General features: G+C 40.9%; 4 protein-coding genes across 5 annotated transcripts in view; 1 reads left to right on the top strand and 3 right to left on the bottom strand.

The window, feature by feature from the left end:
- rfx7a (regulatory factor X7a) overlaps nucleotides 1-14071 on the bottom strand; it is a 31130-nt gene extending 17059 nt beyond the window's left edge. Inside the window, exon 1 of the mRNA XM_059531521.1 lies at nucleotides 13587-14071. Coding sequence (XP_059387504.1) covers nucleotides 13587-13702 — 116 coding nt within the window. The 5' untranslated portion in view covers nucleotides 13703-14071. The remainder of the gene's footprint in view (nucleotides 1-13586) is intronic.
- Nucleotides 12753-18963, top strand: tex9 (testis expressed 9). Of its 2 annotated transcripts, none has more exons than XM_059531595.1 (12): nucleotides 12753-12830; nucleotides 15009-15133; nucleotides 15304-15367; nucleotides 15535-15614; nucleotides 15698-15746; nucleotides 16770-16846; nucleotides 17044-17210; nucleotides 17307-17389; nucleotides 17480-17653; nucleotides 18241-18375; nucleotides 18502-18636; nucleotides 18759-18963. In XM_059531595.1, the coding sequence occupies exons 1-12, from the start codon at nucleotides 12804-12806 to the stop codon at nucleotides 18843-18845; spliced, it is 1203 nt and encodes a 400-aa protein (XP_059387578.1). In that variant the 5' UTR covers nucleotides 12753-12803; the 3' UTR covers nucleotides 18846-18963. The 2 variants fall into 2 exon arrangements, with proteins under 2 accessions (XP_059387578.1, XP_059387575.1); XM_059531592.1 differs by lacking the exon at nucleotides 12753-12830 and adding an exon at nucleotides 14613-14734.
- Nucleotides 18964-19039: 76 nt separating this feature from the next.
- calml4a (calmodulin-like 4a) lies at nucleotides 19040-20381 on the bottom strand. The gene is made up of 5 exons (XM_059531607.1): nucleotides 20278-20381; nucleotides 20149-20179; nucleotides 19849-19989; nucleotides 19370-19558; nucleotides 19040-19263 (listed from the first exon to the last, which is right to left on the bottom strand). The coding sequence occupies exons 1-5, from the start codon at nucleotides 20278-20280 to the stop codon at nucleotides 19166-19168; spliced, it is 462 nt and encodes a 153-aa protein (XP_059387590.1). The 5' UTR covers nucleotides 20281-20381; the 3' UTR covers nucleotides 19040-19165.
- A 93-nt stretch (nucleotides 20382-20474) lies between these two features.
- cln6a (CLN6 transmembrane ER protein a) lies at nucleotides 20475-23408 on the bottom strand. Its single transcript, XM_059531601.1, has 7 exons — nucleotides 23200-23408; nucleotides 22820-22937; nucleotides 22633-22731; nucleotides 21835-22023; nucleotides 21680-21735; nucleotides 21469-21588; nucleotides 20475-21344 (listed from the first exon to the last, which is right to left on the bottom strand). The coding sequence occupies exons 1-7, from the start codon at nucleotides 23244-23246 to the stop codon at nucleotides 21077-21079; spliced, it is 897 nt and encodes a 298-aa protein (XP_059387584.1). The 5' UTR covers nucleotides 23247-23408; the 3' UTR covers nucleotides 20475-21076.
- Nucleotides 23409-24027: the final 619 nt, after the last annotated feature.

Genomic DNA, 24027 nt, shown 5'->3' with positions numbered 1-24027 from the left:
CATAAAATATGTACACAACCTATGAATGTACGAAATAGCGGCAACACAGGCCCAAATCTCTCTTGCACTGGTCCTGAGCCATCAGACCATACGTACTGTTGAGTCCTGATTTGCCAATCGCATACTATGGCTTTTAATTATAGGCTATCCAATCAGGCAGCATGTTGTTCCAACATTCTGACTTCTTAATCCCATATAAAACCTTTCAGGCTTATGGCAGAGGCAAAAGCCTAGCAGCATGTGTGGACGCAGTCATATGACTGTGCCTAAGAGAAAGAGGTCAGGGAACTAATGAACTGTTACTAGGTGAGTCGGCATTTGCTCCCATGTGGCTTCAGGCCAGGTAACTCTCATTAAACTGTATCTAGGTAGTGGTGAAGCAAATAAAGGGTTCACACCACTGTTGTCAAGGCAGGCAGTAAAAACAGGATTTCCCGTTAATGTCACTTCCTGCAGCAACAACAAGCCGACACCTGATTGGGACTTACTTAATAAGCTAAACATGCAATTATCAACAGCAAAGTTTAACTCTCTTAGTCTAGTGTTCACCTGATAGACCTAAAATGGCCCTAATTTAGACAGCAGTATGCCATAAGTGCATTGTGATATTATTTGTCATGCATGGCATAAGCATATCTGGAAATGTTCGTGTGTTGTTAAGTCATAAGTGGGCTGCCGGAATTCCACATGCAATGCATCAATTGGTATGTATCTCATGCCCAGCCCAGCCCATTCATAATAAGTTGTTTGTGTACATGAACCGCAAATCATTAGAAGTCTAAACGATAAAGAAAAAGAGAATGGATTTGCAGTATAAAATCACTACACATAATATACTCTATAACATTAACTGTCAAAGAATTCAGCAAATTTTGGAATAGTAAACCTAAAGTAAAGCTTTACAATTAATTCAAATTGTGATATGGACTGGTGTCTGTAATTATTAAACCAATTAACATATGTAGTCAATGTGTTCTATGTGTCTAAGAGTGAACGAGCAGAGCAGTTTTATCTTGCACTGCAGTTATATCAGTTCATTTCATGTTGCTTTCTTATGTTGAACATAAAAGAAGAACATAAAAGAATATATTTTGAAGATTGTTGGTAAACAAACAGTTTGTGGTTCCCAGTGACTTCCATAGTAGGAAAATAAATACTATGGAAGTCAATGGGAACCACCAACTGTTTGATTACCAGCAATCTTCAAAATATCTTCTATGTTCAACATAAGAAAGCAACTCATACAGGTTTGGAACGACATGAGGATGAGTAAATGATGACAGAATTTACATTTTTGGATGAACTATCCCTTTAAGTGCCATTAATGATAGAGAATTTAAGTTTCATATACATGTCTTTATCACTTTTTTCATGATCAATCTTTGGTGTGATTTTTCAGCATGTGTGCATATCCCTTGCACTTGAATTTGGGACCAGAGAGGGAGGTGTGAGGGGTCAACAGGCTCTTAATGGCAACATGGATTAACTATACCACCACTTTTATCCCATTCAATCATCACTCTGTGTTAACAACAAACTATTATTTTACATACAGCTACAAAAAGCAAATACAATACATATAAATGTATTTATAACAAAACACAACTTAAAATCAAGTCATTTAAAGGGTTAGTTTACCGAAAAATGTTGTAATTTATGACTCACCCTCATGTCGTTCCAAACCCGTAAGACCTCCGTTCATCTTCGGTACACAGTTTAAGATATTTTAGATTTAGTCCGAGAGCGATTGAAGCGATTGACTCGTTCTCGAGTCAAGAACCGTTTCTGTCAGACGCGTCCGATTCGAGAACCGAGGAGCTGATGATAACTGCACATGTGTGATTCAGCGTGGAGCAGACTGACACACAGCGCGTCTGAACCAAACTGATTTTTTTGATGATTGATTCTGAACTGATTCTGTGCTAATGTTATGAGCGCAGGTAAACCTAATGTCACAGTGTCTGGTTGGTGTTCCCTGGGTAACCACTAGATGTCCTCTTTCCCCACGGTGTCTGTCACTTCCTGAACCACATTTCCCACGATCTCTGTCTCCTCATTGCCCTCAGCTGTCACTAGTCATTAATCATTGCACTCAGCCAATTCCCCATTAGCATTGTCATTTCCCTGTGTATTTACACACGGACGTGGTGGTCTTCTGCTCTGCCCTGGGGGGCTTCTGTCTCGACCACACGGACGTGGTGGCCTTCTGCTCCGCCCGGGTGGGCTTCTGTCTTTACCGCACGGAGGTGGTGGTCTTCTGCGCCGTCCTGGTGGGCTTCTGTCTCGACCACACGGATATGGTGGTCTTCTGCTCCACCCTGGAATCCTGCCCGGTCAGCACTGTCCTGAATGCCCTGACCCACCCTGGTCTCCTGTTGTATTGTTGTTGTTTTTTTTGTTCACTTCCTGTCTCTGTTCCCCTCTGTGACCCTGGCCCTCCGTCCCTCCCCCTGATCCTCCGCCGGTCCACCTCCCTCCTGGGCTCCCTGTTTTTGTGATTGCACTTCTGGTCTCTGTCTCCCAAATTTACATGTTCCTCTTGTCTCTGTTTTCCCCATTTTATCTGGCCCTCCGTCCCTCCCCCTGAGCCTCCACCTGTCCACCTCCCTCCTGGTCTCTTGTTTTGTCAGTCAGGTCTTGGAGCGTCTGGTAGCCGCTCCGTAGAGAGGGGGTATTGTCACAGTGTCTGGTTGGTGTTCCCTGGGTAACCACTAGATGTCCTCCTTCCCCACGGTGTCTGTCACTTCCTGAACCACATTCCCCACGGCCTCTGTCTCCTCATTGCACTCAGCTGTCACTAGTCATTAATCATTGCACTCAGCCAATTCCCCATTAGCATTGTCATTTCCCTGTGTATTTATACCCTGTCTGTTGTAGTATGTGTCACGGAATCCTTGTAGTAGAGCTGAAACAACGAATCGATTTAATCGATAAAAATCGATTATTAAAATAGTTGTCAACTAATTTAGTCATCGATTCGTTGCTAAATAACTTTTATTTGCCGTAAGCGGCTCATTTCGTGCATATTTCAAATCTTTTTTCAAATCTAAGGTTTTACTCAGCCAGTACAGCAGGAGAAGTAGCGAATAGCCAATAGCTGGCCTCGTTTTATGTCACGTGCTTCCCGAACAGCGTCTCTGCAGCATTTAGCGGGATGTGGGAGACTGGGAGTACTTTACTTTGAGCCTTCAAAAAAGAAGAGTAACCTGTAAACTCTGCACTACTGAACTGTTTAAGGGGACGTTCACATATCGCGTCTTTTGCGCGCTCAAGTTCGTTATTTCCAACACCGCACCGCATCGAGTTAAAAACATCTCAACTTTTCAGAATGCTGCAAGCGCATCGCGGGTCATGTGACAAGAACTAACCAATCAGCTTCATCCTTTCCCGTAACAACGTTAAAAGCTCAGTCAAGATGAAAGGAACAGCTGATCATAGTTGTATATGGATTTCCATTTTGAAATAAATTTAGTAGCAGAGCTACTGCAAGCGATTTTTTGAGCTGCAAATCCATTTATCCTTTGCTGAAATTTCCGCGTCTTCAAGGAGAGAGCACGTCATGGTTGCTTATTAAAGGCAGACGCCTCAGGGGCGCTTCTGCGCGAGCGCTTTGGAAAGAAGGAGAAAGCGGCGCGCCTAGCGTTTTCCACGCGTTTTTAGGCACGATATGTGAACGGCCCCTAAGACTTTTATTTGTGCAGATTCTCCAGTACAATGTTGTTTGCAAATGTTTAGTCGTAAAAGCTGATAACATTGCTTTTTAACAGTTAACATTAAAAGCTTTACAAACGTGTTCTGTGATCAGTTTGTAGTTTACCAGTTCAAAATTCAGTCGTGCAGCCTAATTATGACTGAATGAGAGAGGTAAATGTTTAAAGATATTTGAAATGCACTTTTTTTCTAAGTATTCACTGCTCTTTTTCACACAGCAGGTTTTTTGTGTGTGACTGTCCAATTTTTTTTTCTGGACAACCTTCTGATGGATTTTACTTTAAATTGTGAGTTCCATTCAGGTTTCATGCCACTGGCACTTTATTCGAAGGATTGTTTACAATTTCACAGCAAAAGCTATAAAGCTGTTTCCCAGTAAATAATAAAATACAATGCACTGCAATTTTATTCTGTTTTATCCTTATTCTTAGTGAAAATATGTTCTGAAAGATTCCTAAATAAGCTTCGTTCGGGATGTTAAACTACTTTAGGAGCTCTAAGGACTGCCATGGTGAAAACATTATTTTAAATCTCCTTGTGAAATTTGCTAGAGTATGGGTCAGTGTTCTGATTGGTGATGATTAGGATATAACAGTGCAAAATGGTTAAAATCTCTTAAAAATCTATGCTGAAGGATAAAGACCATTTATTAATAATTTACTTGGGGAAAAAATGGGAAAAACTAAAATATAAGTACATAAACCGATTAATCGATTAATCGTAAAAATAATCGACAGATTAATCGATTATCAAAATAATCGTTAGCTGCAGCCCTACCTTGTAGTATTCACGACAAATTCTAGTCCTGTTCTTGCCTGTGTGTTTGTGTCTGTCTATTATTGTTTGGATTGCTACTTTGGTTTTGACCCCTGCCTGGACTGATTACGATTTGGATTACCCCAATAAAAGCATACCTGCATTTGGATCTCTCGCTGTCTTTTCTGGATCGCGATCGTGACAGAAGGACTCCGTCACACACTAGATCCAGCGGTATGTCTGTCCCCAGCCACCGAGCGGGAGAGAAGGAGTCAGTTTGAGGGAACCCGCCTGGTCGTGTTTCGCGGGACCAGGGGAGGTCGCAGAGGAGTGAGTGGTCGAGAGGACGTTTAGCGTCGCTCTCCACCATGGCCCCCCTTCGACCCGGGGCTCGTGTGGGACTGATCGGAGCCGACGTCTCACCACGGCGGAAGGAGAAGGGAGAGGAAGCGCACGTCTACTGAGCCAGCGCCACTGCACAAGATGGCCACCAGCCCAGCGCCATGAGACAAGATGGACGCCAGCCCAGCGCCACCGCACAAGATGGCCGCCAGCCTAGCGCCGCTGCCCAGGATGGCCACCAGCCCAACACCACTGCCCATGATGGCCACGAGTCCAGCGCCACTGCACACGATGGCCGCCAGCCCAGCGCCACGAGGCAGGATGGACGCCAGCCCCGCGCCACAGCACCAGGTGGTCGCTAGCCCAGCGCCACGATGCAAGATGGCCGCCAGCCCAGCGCCACTGCCCAAGATGGCCGCCGCCGAGCCTGTTCATATCACGTCTGTCAAGCCTGTGTCTTCGGACAAGATGGCCGCTGAAACAGTTTTGGATTATTTCTCTATGCTGTCCAAGATACTAGAGATTCCCCGGAGTGTTCACATCACGTCTGCTGAGCCAGCGCCACAGTACAAGACAGTCGCCAGCCCAGCGCCACTGCACAAGGTGGTCGCCAGCCCAGAGCCACTGCAGAGGAAGGCCGCCACAGTTGACTTTCCAGATTCGAGGCAGGTCCCCGTTTACTTTTCGAGAGTCAAGTCAGGTCCCCGTTGACCCTCCAGAGTCAGGGCTAGTCACCATTGACCTTCCAGAGTCAGGGCTAGTCACCGTTGACCTTCCAGAGTCAGGGCTAGTCACCGTTGAACTTCCAGAGTCAAGGCTAGTCACCGTTGACCTTCCAGAGTCAAGGCTAGTCACCGTTGACACGCCGGAGTCAAGCCAAGTCACCAGTGAGATTCATGGGCAGAGGCAAGTCACCATTGATCTTAATGAACAAATGCAAGTCACCAATGATCTTCATGAACAAAGGCAAGTCACCATTGATCTTCATGAACAAAGGCAAGTCACCATTGATCTTCATGAACAAAGGCAAGTCACCATTGATCTTCATGAACAAATGCAAGTCACCAATGATCTTCATGAAAAAATGCAAGTCACCAATGATCTTCATAAACAAATGCAAGTCACCAATGATCTTCATGAGCAGAGTCAAGTCAGCGTTGATCTTCTGGAATCCAGTCTAAACACCATGGGATTACCAGAGTCTCTCCACGTCTCTGTGGAACTACCAGAGCTTCCCCACATCTCTGCTGAACTACCAGAGCCTCTCCATGTCTCTGCCGAACTCTCGGAGCGCCCGACTGATCCTGTCGTGGCCACGGAGGCTACCCTTAACTTGTTCATGTTCTCTGTTTCAGACTTGCCTAACCAGACTTGCTCTCCTGTCAATTCGATCCCACTGTGGTGGTCTTCTGCGCCGCCCTGGTGGGCTTCTGTCTCGACCACACCGATGTGGTGGTCTTCTGCTCCGCCCTGGGGGGCTTCTGTCTCGACCACACGGAAGTGGTGGTCTTCTGCTCCACCCTGGGGGGCTTCTGTCTTGACCACACGGACGTGGTGGTCTTCTGCTCCGCCCTGGGGGGCTTCTGTCTCGACCACACAGACGTGGGGGTCCTCTGCTCCGCCCTGGGGGACTTCTGTCTCGACCACACGGACGTGGTGGTCTCCTGCTTCACCCTGGGGGACTTCTGTCTCGACCACACGGACGTGGTGGTCTTCTGCTCCGCCCGGGTGGGCTTCTGTCTTGACCGCACGGAGGTGGTGGTCTTCTGCGCCGTCCTGGTGGGCTTCTGTCTCGACCACACGGATATGGTGGTCTTCTGCTCCACCCTGGAATCCTGCCCGGTCGGCACTGTCCTGAATGCCCTGACCCACCCTGGTCTCCTGTTGTATTGTTGTTGTTTTTTTTGTTCACTTCCTGTCTCTGTTCCCCTCTGTGACCCTGGCCCTCCGTCCCTCCCCCTGATCCTCCGCCGGTCCACCTCCCTCCTGGGCTCCCTGTTTTTGTGATTGCACTTCTGGTCTCTGTCTCCCCAATTTACATGTTCCTCTTGTCTCTGTTTTCCCCATTATATCTGGCCCTCCGTCCCTCCCCCTGAGCCTCCACCTGTCCACCTCCCTCCTGGTCTCTTGTTTTGTCAGTCAGGTCTTGGAGCGTCTGGTAGCCACTCCGTAGAGAGGGGGTATTGTCACAGTGTGTGGTTGGTGTTCCCTGGGTAACCACTAGATGTCCTCCTTCCCCACGGTGTCTGTCACTTCCTGAACCACATTCCCCACGGTCTCTGTCTCCTCATTGCACTCAGCTGTCACTAGTCATTAATCATTGCACTCAGCCAATTCCCCATTAGCATTGTCATTTCCCTGTGTATTTATACCCTGTCTGTTGTAGTATGTGTCACGGAGTCCTTGTAGAATTCACGACAAATTCTAGTCTTGTTCTTGCCCGTGTGTTTGTGTCTGTCTATTATTGTTTGGATTGCTACTTTGGTTTTGACCCCTGCCTGGACTGATTACGATTTGGATTACCCCAATAAAAGCATACCTGCATTTGGATCTCTCTCTGTGTTTTCTGGATCGCGATCGTGACACCTAAGGCTTGAATGAAGGTCAATCATCGCTAATGACATCATTACGTTGAGCGCAAAAGAACCGGTGAACCGTTTTCTTCAACCGGTTTATTGAATCGAACTGTCCGGAAGAACCGGTTCGCGAAAAAGAACTGAACTTCCCATCACTACTGGTGATCCAACAACCGATGCAACCGAATCTCGACTCGAGAACGAGTCAATCTTTCGTTCGTTATCTGGCTCGGCTCGGTGTTCATCTTCAGTTCACTCTTCACAGCAGTTCAGTCAGTGTACTGTTTGAGTAAATGAATTACTCCGGGATATTGGTTTGTTTGAACTCCGAGGGAGTGTCAGCCACATTAAAGAAGCTAACAGCTTAAGTCATTTGTGGATTAATGCTTATTGGAGACGCAAACCGTTTCAAATTATTCAGTTCGATTTGGTGAACTGGTTCAAGAAGATTGTAGTTTTTGCTATTTTTGGACCAGAATGTATTTTCGATGCTTCAAAAAATTCTAACTGACCCTCTGATGTCACATGGACTACTTTGAGGATGTTTTTATTACCTTTCTGGACATGGACAGTATACCGTGCACACAGTTTCAATGGAGGGACTGAGAGCTCTCGGACTAAATCTAAAATATCTTAAACTGTGTTCCGAAGATAAACGGAGGTCTTACGGGTTTGGAACGACATAAGGGTGAGTTATTAATTACATAATTTTCATTTTTGGGTGAACTATCCCTTTAAGGTTTGTTTTTTTTCCTGTAAACAGTGTCCTATTTAAGCCACAGACTTTTATCCTGTCGGTCACTGCCCCTCCCCCAAAGATCCCCTCCTCCAGCTGGCCGCATGTGCTCTGATCATAACAGAAACGTAAACAACTGCCTGAGAGAGAGAGAGAGAGAGAGAGAGACAGAGACAGAGAGAGACAGAGAGAGAGAGGTGGGGGTGAAAGGTGAGAGGTCATGGTGTCACTGGTTGGAAGAGATGGTTGTGGACGTCTCCACCTTTTGCTCTCAATAAGATTGTCCCGGGAAGAGGGCAGAGGCCTGTGAGCTTCACGGCTAATTCCACATGAGCAAAGAGCTGATTTGAGAACAGCCAGACATCACAACAGAGACTAACACTACTGCTGGTCAGCATGACCTACATGTGTGATATTTGTGTGTCAGTGTGTGTGTGTGTGTGTGTGTGAGAGAGAGATTGAGGATGGGAAAGCTCTCCCTCTCTCTCACCGACAGACAGAAAACTCCACTGAACCTGCTGAACTCAGCTACTACCATGCCGTATCTCATAACCTCATGTGTGCACTAACACACACAACTAACAAACACAACTCAAGCTGTCAGTACTGAGCACACAATCATTCTACACTTAAACGGGAGAAATTTAGGTGTATAATACCGGTATAATATAATTAAATTAAGGATAAATAACTGGTAAAGTGATATTTACATAGCCTCTCCTTTATTTTACACATCCAAATATTTGAAGTACAAACAGGTATCCCTGGCAGCATGCTAAAGCCATTAGCACATAGAGTGCTGCTAATAGCAGAAAACATGAGCATGGCAGGCAACCTTCCAGCTGCTCCTCTAACAGGAACTGTCTGGCTTCCGAGACCACTGTGAGCAGAGAGGTGATCTAAGGTCTCACACACGGCTGCTAAATTACTGATATCTTGAAAAGGCTGGGGTGCCAGGAGGATTAATTTCATTTAAGGTTTTGTGTCGTTTTGTCAAGTTTCGTGGGTGGCTACCTTTAAGAAGCTACACAACATTATGTTATATAGCTCAACGTCTGAGGCCGGTGACACACTGGCTGCGTGGCGTCTCTACTGCGTGTCAGGAGCGTGGCAGCTGCCTCGCGTTTTCTGTGTCTTTACACACCAGAACCGTGCTTACGCGGCGCTGGCGCGCTGCTGCTGCTGCTGCTGTAGGTACCATGGAGGGAGGCCGTCGACAGACCAGGCTCTTGTCTTCATGACAATAATATCAACTTTTATATATATATAAAATACACACCTACACCTACGCCTACTGATAAAGGACACCGTCAACAGTATTGACGGCAAAATAGACTATGTTTGACAGGTGCAATATTTGAAAATCGATAATTATTTATTTTTTAAATTACATTTATATCTGAATTTGTCAACCTATAGACTTTCAAATATCAAAATGTCATGAATTAATATGTATTTGTGTACAAAATGACATATAAACATATTTTCCTATTATATTTTGCCTGGAAATGCTTCCAACACGCGTGCGTGTCGCGTGAAAAATAGGCGTCGGTTCTATTTCTAGCATGCACGCGTTTTCCACGCGGCTCGAGCCGCAACTGAGACGCGCATCTCACACAGGCAGTCTGCAAGCTCTAACCTGTTAACGTGTGTCGCCGGCCTGAGGCTTGGGATCTTAAGTTCACCCAGGCTGTATGTATTTGCTCAAACATGCAATAAAAACAATGATATTGTGAAATATTATTACAATTAAAAATATTGTTTCTATATGAATATATTATAGAATGTCATTTATTCCTGTGAATTGTCAGCAGACATTGTTCTAGTCTTCATTGTCACATGATCCTTCAAAAATCCTCCTCATATGATATTTTCGTGCCCGAGAAATATTACTTATTTCATCTTATTTTCATCTTAATATTTTTGTTGAACGTTTTTTTCCCAATGATTTAATGTTTTTGACTCAAGACAGATTCTTTGATGAAAAGAAAGTTCAAAAGAACAGTGTAGAAATATAAATCTTTAGTAATATTATAAATGACTTTGCTGCCAGTTCTGAGCAATTTAATGCACACTTGCTGAATAAAAGTTTTTTACCTGTGTGCAAATTAAAAAATAGGCTACTTGCAAAACCTAACACATTCTAAGTAACTCGAAGAAATACAGAGAGGAAATGCTATGATACATGCTATGATTACTAGTTTGCTGAATGTCTTCTCAAACAGGAAAACTGTAAACTTCATTGGGCATTTTGCAGACCTAATAGAATGTTTATGCAGCAAAACCACAGACATAGATCTTTCTATTGTTTGAGCAGCATTGGCCTAGATGTAGGCTAAACCTAAACAGATTCATTTAACAGCACCAAAGCAGCAGTTGTGAGCCGTTCTCAGAGACTGCAGTTTGGTAAAAACAGCTGGGCTCCTTGCCAGCGGTGCTATGGCTCATTTTCATTTCTCTTTGAAGGTGATTACCACCATTGTGTTTGGATCTCTTCCCCTCCTCCCAATTTCATACAATATCCTTTCATATGCAGATGAACAAAGACTCACACTGACGTGCCTGTCCATACACATGAACATCCATGTAAAAATAAGGCACCAAATTCACCCCCGTCCAAACTCATGCTAGACAATTTAAGGTCTGTTGTTAATCTAAAATAAACCTGACAGATTTTGCACAAACCAAATGAACCCTGAAAATAAGCTCAAAGTGCTTAATCACAATATTGAATTACAGCTCATTCCAAAACAACCCCCTCTGCTGGTCTGTTGCTAAATGTAAATTATTTCCCCCATCAGTAACAGGCGAGATTCTAGTGATTTGTCGTCTACCTTCATTTCAGTAGCTATTGATTCAGTAAGCAGTATTTATGCATTAATCATCTCCAACATCAATGTATAAATGACAAGATATTCCCATTAGTGACAAACTTTACTACTGGCAAATCACAATCTCTTTTCCACAGGGTTTGCCAGCACCAGCGCCAAATACCTGGTTCTTTTCCACAGAGACCATCCCATGTGCCAACCAGCATGCCAAATGCAGATGGGGGTATCAGCTATCACATCGACAGACCTAACCTTTAGAGCTCTCCTCAGAGTGAAGGGCAAGTAGCACAGGCTGAGAAGTCCACTCATCATATGGGTGTCTGCTCAAATGGTCAATCCATTCAATAGTACTCAGAGCTATAATAAACAGTAGAATTCGAGTGTGAATGATGCACAACTTCAAGTTAAAATGTCAGACAATAGTCAAATTCACAAAGGAGACAAATACAGCAACTTAAATCAATAATAACTGGTATAAAAAATGGTATTGGTATGCCAATGTTGTGATTAGAAAAGTAAACCAGTAATTATCAAATCCACTGTTATACAGATCACAGTAAAATAATTATTTTACTGCTAAAAAGCCAACCTAAAGAGTGAAATGGATTATCAAAAAACTTAGTGTTTTTTTTTTCTTTTCTGTAAAGGCCATGTCCTGGAAACATATTTTGTGTGGGTTTTGGTTTACTCCAATTAACTAGCAAAATAACTATCAATTTTGTATACAAGAATCTATTCCAATAGTACAACTGAACAGTCTACTCTAGCCCATTAAGAGCAGCTATATGAGACAAAACTGCATTCAAAATGTAAACTGTTACTCAATGACTGGATTAACTGTTATGTATTTGTCATCCTAAAACAATCTACTTAAAGCTTCCCAGGAAGTTACATTTAAAGTCAAAATGTCAACATGGTTTCATCACTCCACTGATTAGCTGTATGAACTAATTTATAGTAGGGGTGCACGATAAAGTTCGGCCGACCATTAATGAGCATCTCTGTAAAGCCTGTTCTCTATTTAGCGGTAAATTCCATCAGGTGCGTGATTTCACATAGTGCAGCTGTTACTACAAGAGCCGCTGTTTACTGACTAGCTGCGCAAATCCAAGTTCAGCGTTTATTTGCGCAGCTAGTCAGTTAACAACGGCTCTGTAGTAAATGGAATTTATCGCTGATTAGAGAACCGGCTTTACTGATGAGATGCGCATTAATGATCGGCCGATCTTTATCGGTGCACCCCTAATTTATAGATAGGCTAATTCAATAAAAACACAGAGTAATGAGGAATATGCTACAAACAGGATTCCTACATCTTTCTACAAATTAATTTGAATAATCTTTTTCTAGCTCCTCATAAGAAACGGATAAGGACACATGCTGTACTTTGTAGCTCGCTAAACATTTTAAAATATTTTAATTTTCACTAATATTTCAATTTTTTTCCCTGACCTTGGGAGACCTTTGAACTGAAGTTTTGAATACGAATTTCGTATGTGTAATGAAAACAACTGGGCCTTTATAATTACAAATGCTCAGCAGAAACGCCCATAATAAATGCTGCCATATATGTATGCAACTTAACGTATGTATTTATGTATGTGTGTCCATATATATATATATATGGACACACATACATAAATACAAATATATATATAGCGAGAGAGAGAGAGAGTAAACACGTGCGGCTAAACTAATTTACGTCCCATACTGGAAGTACAGTACAGGCGCTGCTGCAGATGCATGTCGTTGAGAGCATGTCTCAACATGCAAAAACAAGGGTGGTGGTGAGGGGGGACGGAGGCTGCAAAATAATCGTGTCAGCGTTTTTTATTTTTGCTTCCACAAGCAATGTGCACCAACAATGATCAATTCCAGGTAAAACTACTGACCCAAGACAAGACTAGGTTGAATGACCATGCACACAGAAGCTATACATTGTCTTCACAATATTTATTTACAAATGCAGGTTTAACGCATGCGCTGCTATGCTGTAAACATCATGAGCCATGGCTGCATGCTTCACGACGTCTTCATCATTAATAGCAGTAACTAAGTGCTTCCCCGATGAATTAAAACACGATTTGGATAACCGCAAAACAATCCAAAAGATGAAGAAGATCAGCATAGGCATGCTTTTGCACACTGGCCGTTTAAACGCTGTACCCGGCTGCTGCACGCGAGTTGTTTACCACCGTAAGCGCGCGCCCACTAAATCTGTTGCGAACGCGTGGTCGCGGGAAATCTTTCTTTCACGAAATCCAAGACAGACATTTCACTTTCTGTACACTTTCATAAGAAGACAAAAGCAGCTCTATAAAGAAACGACTACTCTATTAATGACAATCAGGGCGAGTTACCCACCTCAGACTTTAACATGCATAATCTGGTCAGCCCAAAATGTCGGTAACCAAAGCAAACAACTTTAATAAGTTGACTTACCGTTTTTATAATAATGAAAAGAACTGTGAAATTAGTTGAATACATTGAGTTCCTCTAATAGTGACACACTGTCAGGTGGAAACGAAGGACCATCTAGAATAGAGTTAATTAAGATGGAGAGCCTTCACTTCCATTAACCCACACATATCCAGCAGCACTCAATTACAGGGCAATATTCCGCACAGCGCTTACCAGATCGAGCTCTTTATTTTTAGCTGCAACGCATTGGCTTCAGCTCCCTGCAGTCCTTGAACCGCGGAAGGTAAAGCTCCTGCTCCAGCTCCAGACTGCTGCTGGTCATCAGCCATCGCGATGCAACTCTGTTGAGACGAGGATGGGGATCTAACAAGTAGGCCTTAACCTGAACCTGGAGAATACAGCTTTCCTCCGTAAATAGTACATTACGATCACCGCCTGTTGACTTCACGGACAAATCGGACTCGACTCTAATAGATCGCGTTGGTAATTCATGGCTTGCGGTTTCAGTTGAAGTCACTAGCCCCGCGCGTGCACCAGGAGCAGGGGAACACTTGGGGCTGCTGCAGGTTCAGAGTCAGACACTACCTCCTCTCGCTCTGGCGACCGCTGGGGAACTGATGCTGCGGGACCGCGCATGCGCACTGCGCAGCAGCGGAGACCCACACGAGGGAGCTGCAGCGAGTTCACGTAGCTCAAAAGTATAATCAGTCACTCACGTCTGAAGCATAACTGGCTGTCAGTAAGGATTGATAATATAATTCTCATTGTTTTACAAGATTCACACCATATTCAATCGTCTGTGGGGTTTTTTCTAATTTATTTTTATTTACGTTTAGTTTTCATCTTGGAGGTTGTGCTGGAATGCCCTTGAGATATTTAAGAGTTAATAAAAAGGAAGAAAAAGAATGGTCCGAAATACACAACATACTGATTTTACCTTTGATTTGCTTTAACGTAAATTAATTAAAAATTAATGAAAATAATAAAAGTAGTACAATTATTTGATAAATTCATTTGGCCCTCTAACTCTAGCACTCTATTCCAATTCTATTTTATCTATTTGTTTTTTCTTTTTATTTATAAAAAACACTTGACCCTGATTCCTGGTAAGATCCTATAACACTTGCATTCTCTATTCTTTTTCTGTTCTTTTGACTTGTTTTGTTTATATATATATATATATATATATATACATTGTGTGTATACGCACAATCATACATGTGTACACTCCTGTTTTTATATGGTACAATCGCCTCACTGATCTCCATGTGACATGAACGTGTCCTTGTTGCTTAGCAACGGCGTCTCTCCACTAACAAACAAACATGGCAGACATCACACCCAGACACGCGCTACCTGCTGTAAGTCTGACGAAATAAAACTCTTCAGGTTATACCGTATTAATTACAATTTCACCTAAAGGACTCTTCTGTGTGTTAAATCAAATAATTATAGTTAAATCTCAGTATAGACAGTTCTTTCGTTGCTCGGTTGGAATGAGACATAAAATGTAATATCCCTAACGGAGCAATAGCTGTCTTTAATTATCAAAATGCGTAAAAAAATGGGAAAGAAAGTAAGGGGACAGAGGAGGATTAATAACTGCTATAATACTTGTACTTTCTTTCCAACCAGTTAAAAAAGCCTCAAACGTCTCACTTAGAAAGGCCTTCAAGACCCAGAGCTCAGAGCAGGTCTTCCTCCGCTCCTTTAAAGAAACCTCCACACATGGACCTCCTAGCCAGAGAGGAAGAATACAAGTATTTATGCATTTATTACTTAAATGCACATTAATTTATCTATGCTGCATTGTATGTAGCTTATATCAATTGACTGCATAACAGGTGCTATAAAGAATTTAGGATTGAAGATCACATGGCAGTATGTTTAATATTCAACGTTAATCTCTTGCAATTCTGATGCACCTCAGGCGTCTCAATGCAGAGCTAGAAGCAAAAACAGCAGAACTTGTTCGGGAAGCAGAGAAAGTTATGGTAAGACTAGAAAAACAACAAATTTGATTCTGATAAGAAACATTTGAGAGAACATGAGCTGTGTTTTTAGTCTAACTTTTATTTGTGTCGTTTATAGAATGTGATATATGTCTGTTTACGCAACAAACTCAGATGCAAACACTATGTTTTCGATAATATTGTTTCAGAGGGATCAAAATGAGGTGCTCTCCAAACCAATCTCCTCCCACATCTCCATTGATACTGACTGTGATTTTGAAGTTTCTAGGTAACGGTCATCACACTGTTTGATATGAGCATTAGCGACATCTTTTGCTGTCTGCCAGCATAACACTTTGTCTGTCTTAACAGGAAGGCTGAGATAAAAAGAGAATCCACGTCTAAGCAGCCCCCTGCAATGGTACAACTCAAATAAATGTGAAAAAAATGTATTGTCCGCAACACTGCTTTTAACTCCCATATTTAAGTTTCGACCCTGCTTGGTCTTAAAGGGTTAGTTCATCCAAAAATGAAAATGAGGTCATTAATTACTCACCCTCATGTCGTTCCAAAACAGTAAGACCTCCGTTCATCTTCGGGAACACAGTTTAAGATATTTAAGATTTAGTCAGAGAGCTTTCTGTCCCTCCATTGAAAGTGTGTGTACGGTATACTGTCCATGTCCAGAAAGGTAATAAAAACATCATCAAAGTAGTCCATGTGACATCAGAGGGCCGGTTAGAATTTGTTGAAAAAAATAAATTTTGGTCCAAAAATAACAAAAATCACGACTTTATTCAGTATTGTCTTCTCTTCCGGGTCTGTTGTGAGAGCGACTGCTGTGACTTGACGTACGACGCTACTGAATTGCTATCTTTTGTACTGGGCGCACCAGAAAACACGTCAGCAGCGTCGTACGTCACCAGCATCGTGAACGTCGTAATTTTTGTTATTATTGGACCAAAATGTGTTTTCGATGATTCAGCATATTCTTACTGACACTCTGATGTCACATGGACTACTTTGATGATGTTTTTCTTAACTTTCTGGACATGGACAGTATACCATACACACAGTTTCAATGGAGGGACTGAGAGCTCTCGGACTAAATCTAAAATATCTTAAACTGTGTTTCGAAGATGAACAGAGGTCTCAAGGGTTTGGAACGACATGAGGGTGAGTGATTAATGACATCATTTTTGGATGAACTAACCCTTTAAGACCCAGTAGGGTCGAAACATTGTCTCTTTTAAATATGGGAGTTAAAAGCAGTGTTGTGGACATTACATGTTTTTCACTTTAGTAGTTTCTTTCGTCCTGCACCTGCCAGATGGTGGGATGTGCACACAATTACTTGTTTAACAAATCAAACAAATATCATATGAATCACTGGAAATGTACAAGACCCTATTAGTTACAGAAACATTTCTGCTGTGTTATGTAGATCATAAGAAACAAGAACTACTCTGCAAAATCTTCAAAGCCAAACAAGCCAGGATCGGGAAACAGAAAGAATTCCCAGTAAGTGTATTCTCAGAACTTTTATTAAAAGAAATGTGTACATACAATAATAATAATAAGCTAATTTATGTAAGGTGTGAACAAATCTTATGAGATCTGGATGAATTTTGGCCTTTATTTGTTATGTTTATATATTTGCGATAAAGATGTTTGGGTAGCATTTTTCCACCGCCACAAATGGTTTCTTCCAACTATAGAAAAGCACCACAGACTGTGGTTGATGATGTTGCTATTCCTGAAGACTTTGGGGATTTCTCACTTGCTAAAACAATCAGCATAATTGAAGGCAAAGTTAGTGATGATCTCAATGAGGAACACTTGCAGGATGACATCATGCCCAGTGCTGGAGATGAGATGGGTGCAGGTGGGTTAAAAAGGACAAATACACTGATATATTTAATCTGCTGCGCTGTTATACTATTTGCATAATTCCTTGTACATTTATTTTGTGTAATTACAGAAGCTCAAATCAGATTTTTGAAGGCTAAACTTCGAGTAATGCAGGAAGAATTGAACAGACTCGCATATGAATGCAACAAGAAGGTAAAAAGTTTGAGATGTGTATAAGGTTAGTTAATCTATTCAGTCAGTTAAAATCCCTCTTGCTCAAAATGTCTTTTGGTCATCTTGAAGGATGATGAAAACAGCACTTTAAACAATAAACTGAAGGACTTGGAGGAGGAAAAGACAAGATTGCAGAGGACTACAAATGTCCAGCAGACTCAAATTGAGAAACAAAGAGCTTTAGCTGAAGAATCAAGTCGGAAATCTGAAGGTCTGCAACAGCAAGTGGCAGCATTGCAAAAGGTACTTGAACTGTTGGCAAAATATTATTTATAAAGTTTGTCTCACAATCCACTGAAATAAAGTGACCTTATGACAGTACAACTGTTACTTATCTGAAAAGAATGTTCCTTTACTCATTTCCTATAGGAAATGTATAGTGTATATATAGACCATAATTCCTGTTAATTACAGTTGTGCCAGGATCTAGAGCCCTGGAATCTTTGGCATGGGCCCTTTAACCTGATTAGTCCTCTGTGTGTAAAGTGAGACTACCCCACAGCTGCTCAGAGACCAGAGCACACTGCACTTGGGCTTCTGGGACAGATATCTTTAGAACTCTCCCTTCCCCTTTTGATAGGGACATGGAAACTAATTAAGGATAGAGAACAATGGTAGAGTCCGATAAAAAAAAAGTCATTTTAGAATGGGATATATTGTGGGAAAAAAATATTCACTGTCTTCTCACTTTAGACTTATTTTAGGTTAAAAGCATTAATTGCTGCTTTAAAGATTCAACTTTTTGAACAAACTGCACGATATTGAATTGGAACGTCTGCATCTGAACACACAATCTGCATAATGTTTTTTCCTGTGTCGGTACACTCTAGGAGTTGGAAAGCATGAAGAGGACCCACAAGCAGGCAGCCAGTGCCCACAGTGCAACAGAGGTGCGGTTGAATAGAGCTCTGGAGGAGGTTGAGAGGACTAAAACACAACTCAACAAACTCAAACAAACCAGTAAGGTAAAGTCATCTCAAATATAAACCAAGTGAAGTTTTTTGTGCAAAATCCAGAATTTTTTCAGATTTAGATTGGATTATTTTTTGTTCATTTTACATTTCTCTTCTGTTTTTTGTATCCGACCTAAGGATTTAACCAGTCAGGAGCAACAAAAGATTGAAACATTACAAACTGAGAACAGAAAACTGGAACGACAGAAGGCTGAGCTCATTGTGGGTTTTAAAAAGCAACTTAAGCTAATAGATATTTTAAAGCGACAGAAGGTAAGAAATCAGTTTCTTCACAATTACTTGAATCTGTAATTTCCAATTACAGTAATATGATCTTGAACTCGCTAATTGCACTTTTTTAAAAGCATTTTATGTTCATGGCTTTATTTTCAAAGATGCATTTTGAAGCGGCCAAGCTGTTGTCCTTCACTGAAGAGGAGTTCATGAAAGCTCTGGATTGGGGAAAGGATGGAGTGTCATAGGTTTCCGTTTTGTATTTTGTAAATAGAGTAAAATAAATGAATGGGTACAACAAACAGCTTACATTTCCTTCATTTTTTAACAATCTTCAAACTTAATTAAATAACATTGTGATTATCATGACAGTTTTCATGACATTTATTCAGATTACTTCATGATTGCCATCTAGTGGTGAACACTTGAATCAAGCTGTATATCAAAATATGAGTTCTTTATTGTAATTTAATCAGCTGTTTACAATGTTTACACAGAACAAAAATCTCATTCTTGCTAGTAAAATAATTGCAATATTCAGGGTAAGGGGCCAACCCGCTCTTCTTTACTAGTAGTCAACTGAAGGAAGTGTGACCATTCTGGTGAACTCCTCATAATAAACAAGTCCATCACGTCCAACATTAGCCTCTTTAAAAAGCTCATCCACTGAAAAATAATTCACAGTTAAATAACATTTAACAACTTTTTTTTTCATTTAATTTGCTTAGTTTTGATGAAAACAATGTAAACGGAGAAGATAAATGATTTATACCTTCTTTATCAGTGAGCTTTTCTCCCAAGCCTGTGAGTTTGGCCCGTAGCTCAGAGGCCAGAATGTAACCCTTCTTGTGTTTATCTGTCATGCGCATAGCCTCCAGAATTTCAGTCTTAGGATCTTCCTGCTGCATCTGTCTATGCATCATAGTTAGAAATGTAGAAAAATCCAACTCCCCTGTCTTATCTGTGGTGAGGATAAAGTAAAATATGTATGAACTCCTTACATTAAAGAAAGCAAAGAATTCAAGATTAACTACTGAGAATTTTTCTTCAGACTATGACTGATACCAGTGCCTCAATACGCTCTTACACTGTCCTTAGAAAAAACAACTGCCATAGCTGTATTGATTCATTAAGGGTTTTTACCCATCAGGTTTTCATCAGCATTTAGAGACCACTAGTCCAACTGTGGTGACACAAGGAAGCTATGGAAGAGCAGACAAGGAAGACATGTGTTAAACAAGAGATTGTTACCTATTTTGTGGATTTGCAGATGTCTGTCCACTTCATTATATGTGGGACTTGTACCCAGACAGCGCATGACTGTAATAAGGTCTTTGGCTTCAATCTTCCCCTTTCGCTTCTTGTCATAAAGCGAGAAACATTCTTTGAACTCTGCATGAGAACAAGGAAACTACAGTATAAACCAATGCCACAAATTTTCTTAATAATGTACTGCATGTTATTTTCTTTTTTAAAAGAACGACTATTTTGTTTTACTATATTTATGGATCGTAAATCACACACACATTACTTCTGTGTAACAAGGCTTACCATCAATCTGAGTTTGTGATAAGAATTTTGCCTGAAAAGAGATTTTTTTTAAATAGCTAAGTTGAAAAAATTTATTGTGAATCGATGAAAAATTAAATTCAGAATAGAAAAAGAATATACCGAACTCACCATGTCTACACACGTTTCTGCTGTTCAGTTAAAGAGTCACTCCCTCTGGATTACCTGCAGGAACTAAAGTCCACTGCAGAGTTGATGTAATTGATAGCCTTGTTGTCATAGGAACATTGATATAGGAGTCCAGCTGTCACATTACACTGTCTGCTACAGTAGGTGCAGCTCATGACCACACTCAATGACTCATTACATATAGGGAGTACACACTTTATTCAGATAAAACAAGGACATAAAAGCAACATTCTCTTACTGTAAGCCTCAATAAATAGATGGCTTTATTATTCAGTACACCAAAATTACAAACATGTCAGTGAATAGTTTGCCTTGTGAAGATTCAAACCTAAACTAAACTAGATCCAACTCTTTAAAGGGATAGTTCACCCAAAAATGAAAACTGTCATCATTTACCTGTTTTTTCTTCTTCTGTTGAACACATCAGGCATTTTAAGAATATTGGTAACCAGTTTGTATTTTTTATTTATTAATTTTTTTTAACTCTCCATACTGTGGAAGTAAATGGCTACCGTCAACTGTTTGGTTACCAACATTTTTCAAAATACTTTCTTTTGTGGTCAACAAGAAACCAGTAAAGGTTTGGAACACCTCAAGGGTTTTGGAACAACCTGTGGGTGAGTAAATGATGACAGAATTTTCATTTTTGGATGAACAATCCCTTTCAGTAACACTGGAACTAAATTAAATGTTCAGTTTCCCTAAAAGTGCCATTAAACTTGGTCAAAGCATTATACTGGAGAAATGTCAATTGAATCTAGTTCAGATTTGCTGTTAGTATTTAACTGCCTTTGATGTGTAAGGTATAGAAGGACCAAGGCTCTGGAACATATATGATACCAGGATACTTTTTGCGCAAAACTTTATCATTCCACAGATATGCGACCCAAACCAGAACTAATCCCAGAGTAATGATGAAGTTATAGATGAGGAAACGGCCATTGCTGTCTAACACAAAGCCCATCCGCCTCTGGCGCATCACAGTGGCAACCATCGCAAAAAAGGTGAAGACATACAGGACAAAGATCTGCCCCTCAGTAATCAGATACCTGCAGAAATAAACCACAGCAATGTTTGGACAACATTAATGTTTCATTAGATACTCTGTTTCACTTAAAAATTACTTAACAGAAATAAAATTGTTGTTTGAATTTGAAGGAATAATTCACTAACCAATAGTACACCGCACTGGGGCCAAGTAGCAGCCAGCCTGAGTAAGGCATCTTCTCATCTTTAACTTGTGTAAAGCAGCCAGTGAAATATAGGAAGAGGATGAGAAAGAAAGGGACGTACCTATAATGATAACATGGGGTGATTTACACACATAAACTTGTAAATTGTAGAACAGTTATAGATAAAATATGAGTACGGAAAGTACACTTACCACATGGAATGCCCTAAGTGCTCATCATAGTAATACAGAAGCTCAAAGGAATCAATCTGGAAACCACATAAAAGATTTGTTACCATTGTCATAAAAAAAAACTGTGTTCCAAAAGAGCAAATAATTTGGTTGATCTGTACGTTTATCTACTGTACCAGTGAGGCAGGCTTCAGATCTTTGATAATGGGGTTTTCTCTGACAGAAAGGTGAAGCTGGTATCCACTGAGGATGAGGCGATGGTTAATAGAGTCTCCTACCAGGTGTATGCTAGCTCCCATGACAAAGGTGATGATGCAGAGGTAAACAGCAGAGCGAGGAAGGGCTGTGGGACTCCGCTCAATCAGCTACAAAATGTTTAAGACAGTCATGTTTAGTTCAAAACAACACTTTATTAATGGAACATGCTGCGCAACTTCTTGTCCAGGCTCTTATCATTTCTAGGCTGGACTACTGCAATGCTCTTCTGGCTGGACTTCCATCGTGTGCAATGAAATCTCTTACAAATGGTTCAGAACGCAGCAGTTAGACTGGCCTTCAACAAGTCTCACCTTTCTTTATCTACCAGCACTGGTTACATTATAAGTGCTTTGGATATGAGCTGTTACATGAATAAATGTAAATGTCTAATTTTACAGATAGGCCTATATCTCAAGCAAAAGCACATATGAAAGTGAAAGCCGTGACATTTGCCAAGTATGGTAACCCATACTCGGAATCGGTGCTTTGCATTTAGCTCATCCAAGTGCACACACACAGCAGTGAGTAGTGAATACATTGTTAACACACACCCTATATATCCAGTGCTATATACAGTATCCAGTGCCCGGGGAGCATGGGAGCACTTCAGCCATGGGTACTGAGGGTGGAAGAGAGCGCTGTTCACAATAAAGTCAACTGTGGTGTGTAAATACATTCTTCTGTTAATATTTTTAATGTAGTAGAAGAAAGTGTACCTTCAGCAATAGGAATGGTGTGATGACATTATATGCCATGTGAAAATAATCTCCAACACTGGGTTTATTTAGAGGAAACCATTCCAGGGGCATTATGATCTAAATTAAAAATATAACAATTTTTATCAGTACTAAAGAAGATATAATTCATGAATGCATAAACATCACAGCTTGAGTTAACTTGTACCATAGCAATTGGCCTCCCAAAGTCCAATATCCAGTTCTGCAGAGTGAAACAGAGCCAGAGGTCTGTGTGAAACTGCGACTGTGCTGCAGCTGCAGAAACGGGTTTCTCACTCCCAGCCCTGCTTTAAAACAAAGTACAGCATGTTCATCATAAATTCTAGTATAAAAAAATCTAGCATGATTTTTAAGAGAAGTTAATTGAATCATAATGTCATGCATTTCAGCTGCCAGGCAGTACAGTAAATCACCCAACACTGTGACTTGTTCAGGTAACCACCATTAATTGTGATATTAAATAACACTGCAGCATTAGAATACACTTTAACATTAGACTGGACAAGATAACGTCGGTGAAAACAACACACAATAAATCTCCCAGACCTTAAAAATGCCGATGTCAAAGCCGCAGACTGTGGTCTTCTCCGCATGGTTAATAGATTTGTTCTTTACAGTAATTTCAAGACTACTTTGTATTGATCAACTCTGCTACACATTTGTATCCAAGCATTCATTCAACCATTTACATGCCAGGTCCTACACCGAAGCTGTAAAAGTTTAAATGCATTATGCGTTTCGTATATATCTTATCTTTTTTACGTTTACGATTTATATGTAACTCGGTTTAAGTTCCCTTATATAAACAGAGTCAAATGCCTTCTTAACACGGTATTTTTGTTTGTTTGAATCCCGTGACGGTCGAACCGGTTTTTCTTCATTTATGGATGCAGCAAAACATATAAGAGTCTTACTGCCATCTGCCGGACTTCAAAAATACTGACCATAACGTCTGTAAAGTACTCTTTTGTACACGGTAAGGCGTGCTATTTTACTATTTCTGCAATAAACGTATTCATATGGCAGAAGACCAGTAAGTTAAACCGAAAGCATCCCTCGGCAATGAGAGTACACATTTTACTCTGCTTTAAATATTTGCTTTTTTACTTTTACACATAAGTTACTTCTGTTAATGATGCGCATCACCACTAAATCACACATAGCATATAAAATAATGAGTGAATATGTTATTGAATAGATTGTCAAGTTACAGCATCTAAAATATACAATTCCCCATTACAAAAATACAGAAAACAAACACTGCCCAAGTTAATGTCCGTGTTTGTGTACTATTCAATTTCTTTCAACTGCTGTTCCCTCAGTATTAATTAATAAACCGAGTATATATCGCCAACTACAGCTTAAAGTTCAGAT

The sequence above is a fragment of the Carassius carassius genome, chromosome 3 (genome assembly GCF_963082965.1).
Source record: "Carassius carassius chromosome 3, fCarCar2.1, whole genome shotgun sequence".
NCBI classification, from domain to species: domain Eukaryota; kingdom Metazoa; phylum Chordata; class Actinopteri; order Cypriniformes; family Cyprinidae; genus Carassius; species Carassius carassius.
The sequence above is the reverse complement of the archived record's forward strand: the minus strand, read 5'-3'. Positions and strand labels throughout refer to the sequence as shown.

What these genes read in the sequence shown, in the direction of transcription:
- tex9 (XM_059531592.1), top strand. Translation starts at nt 14,699, where the DNA reads ATGGCAGACATCACACCCAGACACGCGCTACCTGCT. An exon ending in GGAAACAGAAAGAATTCCCA is followed by an intron (nt 16,847 to 17,043) that starts GTAAGTGTATTC and finishes TTCCAACTATAG; the next exon opens with AAAAGCACCACAGACTGTGG. An exon ending in ATATTTTAAAGCGACAGAAG is followed by an intron (nt 18,637 to 18,758) that starts GTAAGAAATCAG and finishes TTATTTTCAAAG; the next exon opens with ATGCATTTTGAAGCGGCCAA.
- calml4a (XM_059531607.1), bottom strand. An exon ending in ATCACAAACTCAGATTGATG is followed by an intron (nt 19,990 to 20,148) that starts GTAAGCCTTGTT and finishes GTTCTCATGCAG; the next exon opens with AGTTCAAAGAATGTTTCTCG. An exon ending in AAAGCTCACTGATAAAGAAG is followed by an intron (nt 19,264 to 19,369) that starts GTATAAATCATT and finishes ATTATTTTTCAG; the next exon opens with TGGATGAGCTTTTTAAAGAG.
- cln6a (XM_059531601.1), bottom strand. Translation starts at nt 23,246, where the DNA reads ATGCGGAGAAGACCACAGTCTGCGGCTTTGACATCGGCATTTTTAAG. An exon ending in CACCATTCCTATTGCTGAAG is followed by an intron (nt 22,024 to 22,632) that starts GTACACTTTCTT and finishes AACATTTTGTAG; the next exon opens with CTGATTGAGCGGAGTCCCAC. An exon ending in ATCTGAAGCCTGCCTCACTG is followed by an intron (nt 21,736 to 21,834) that starts GTACAGTAGATA and finishes TGTGGTTTCCAG; the next exon opens with ATTGATTCCTTTGAGCTTCT.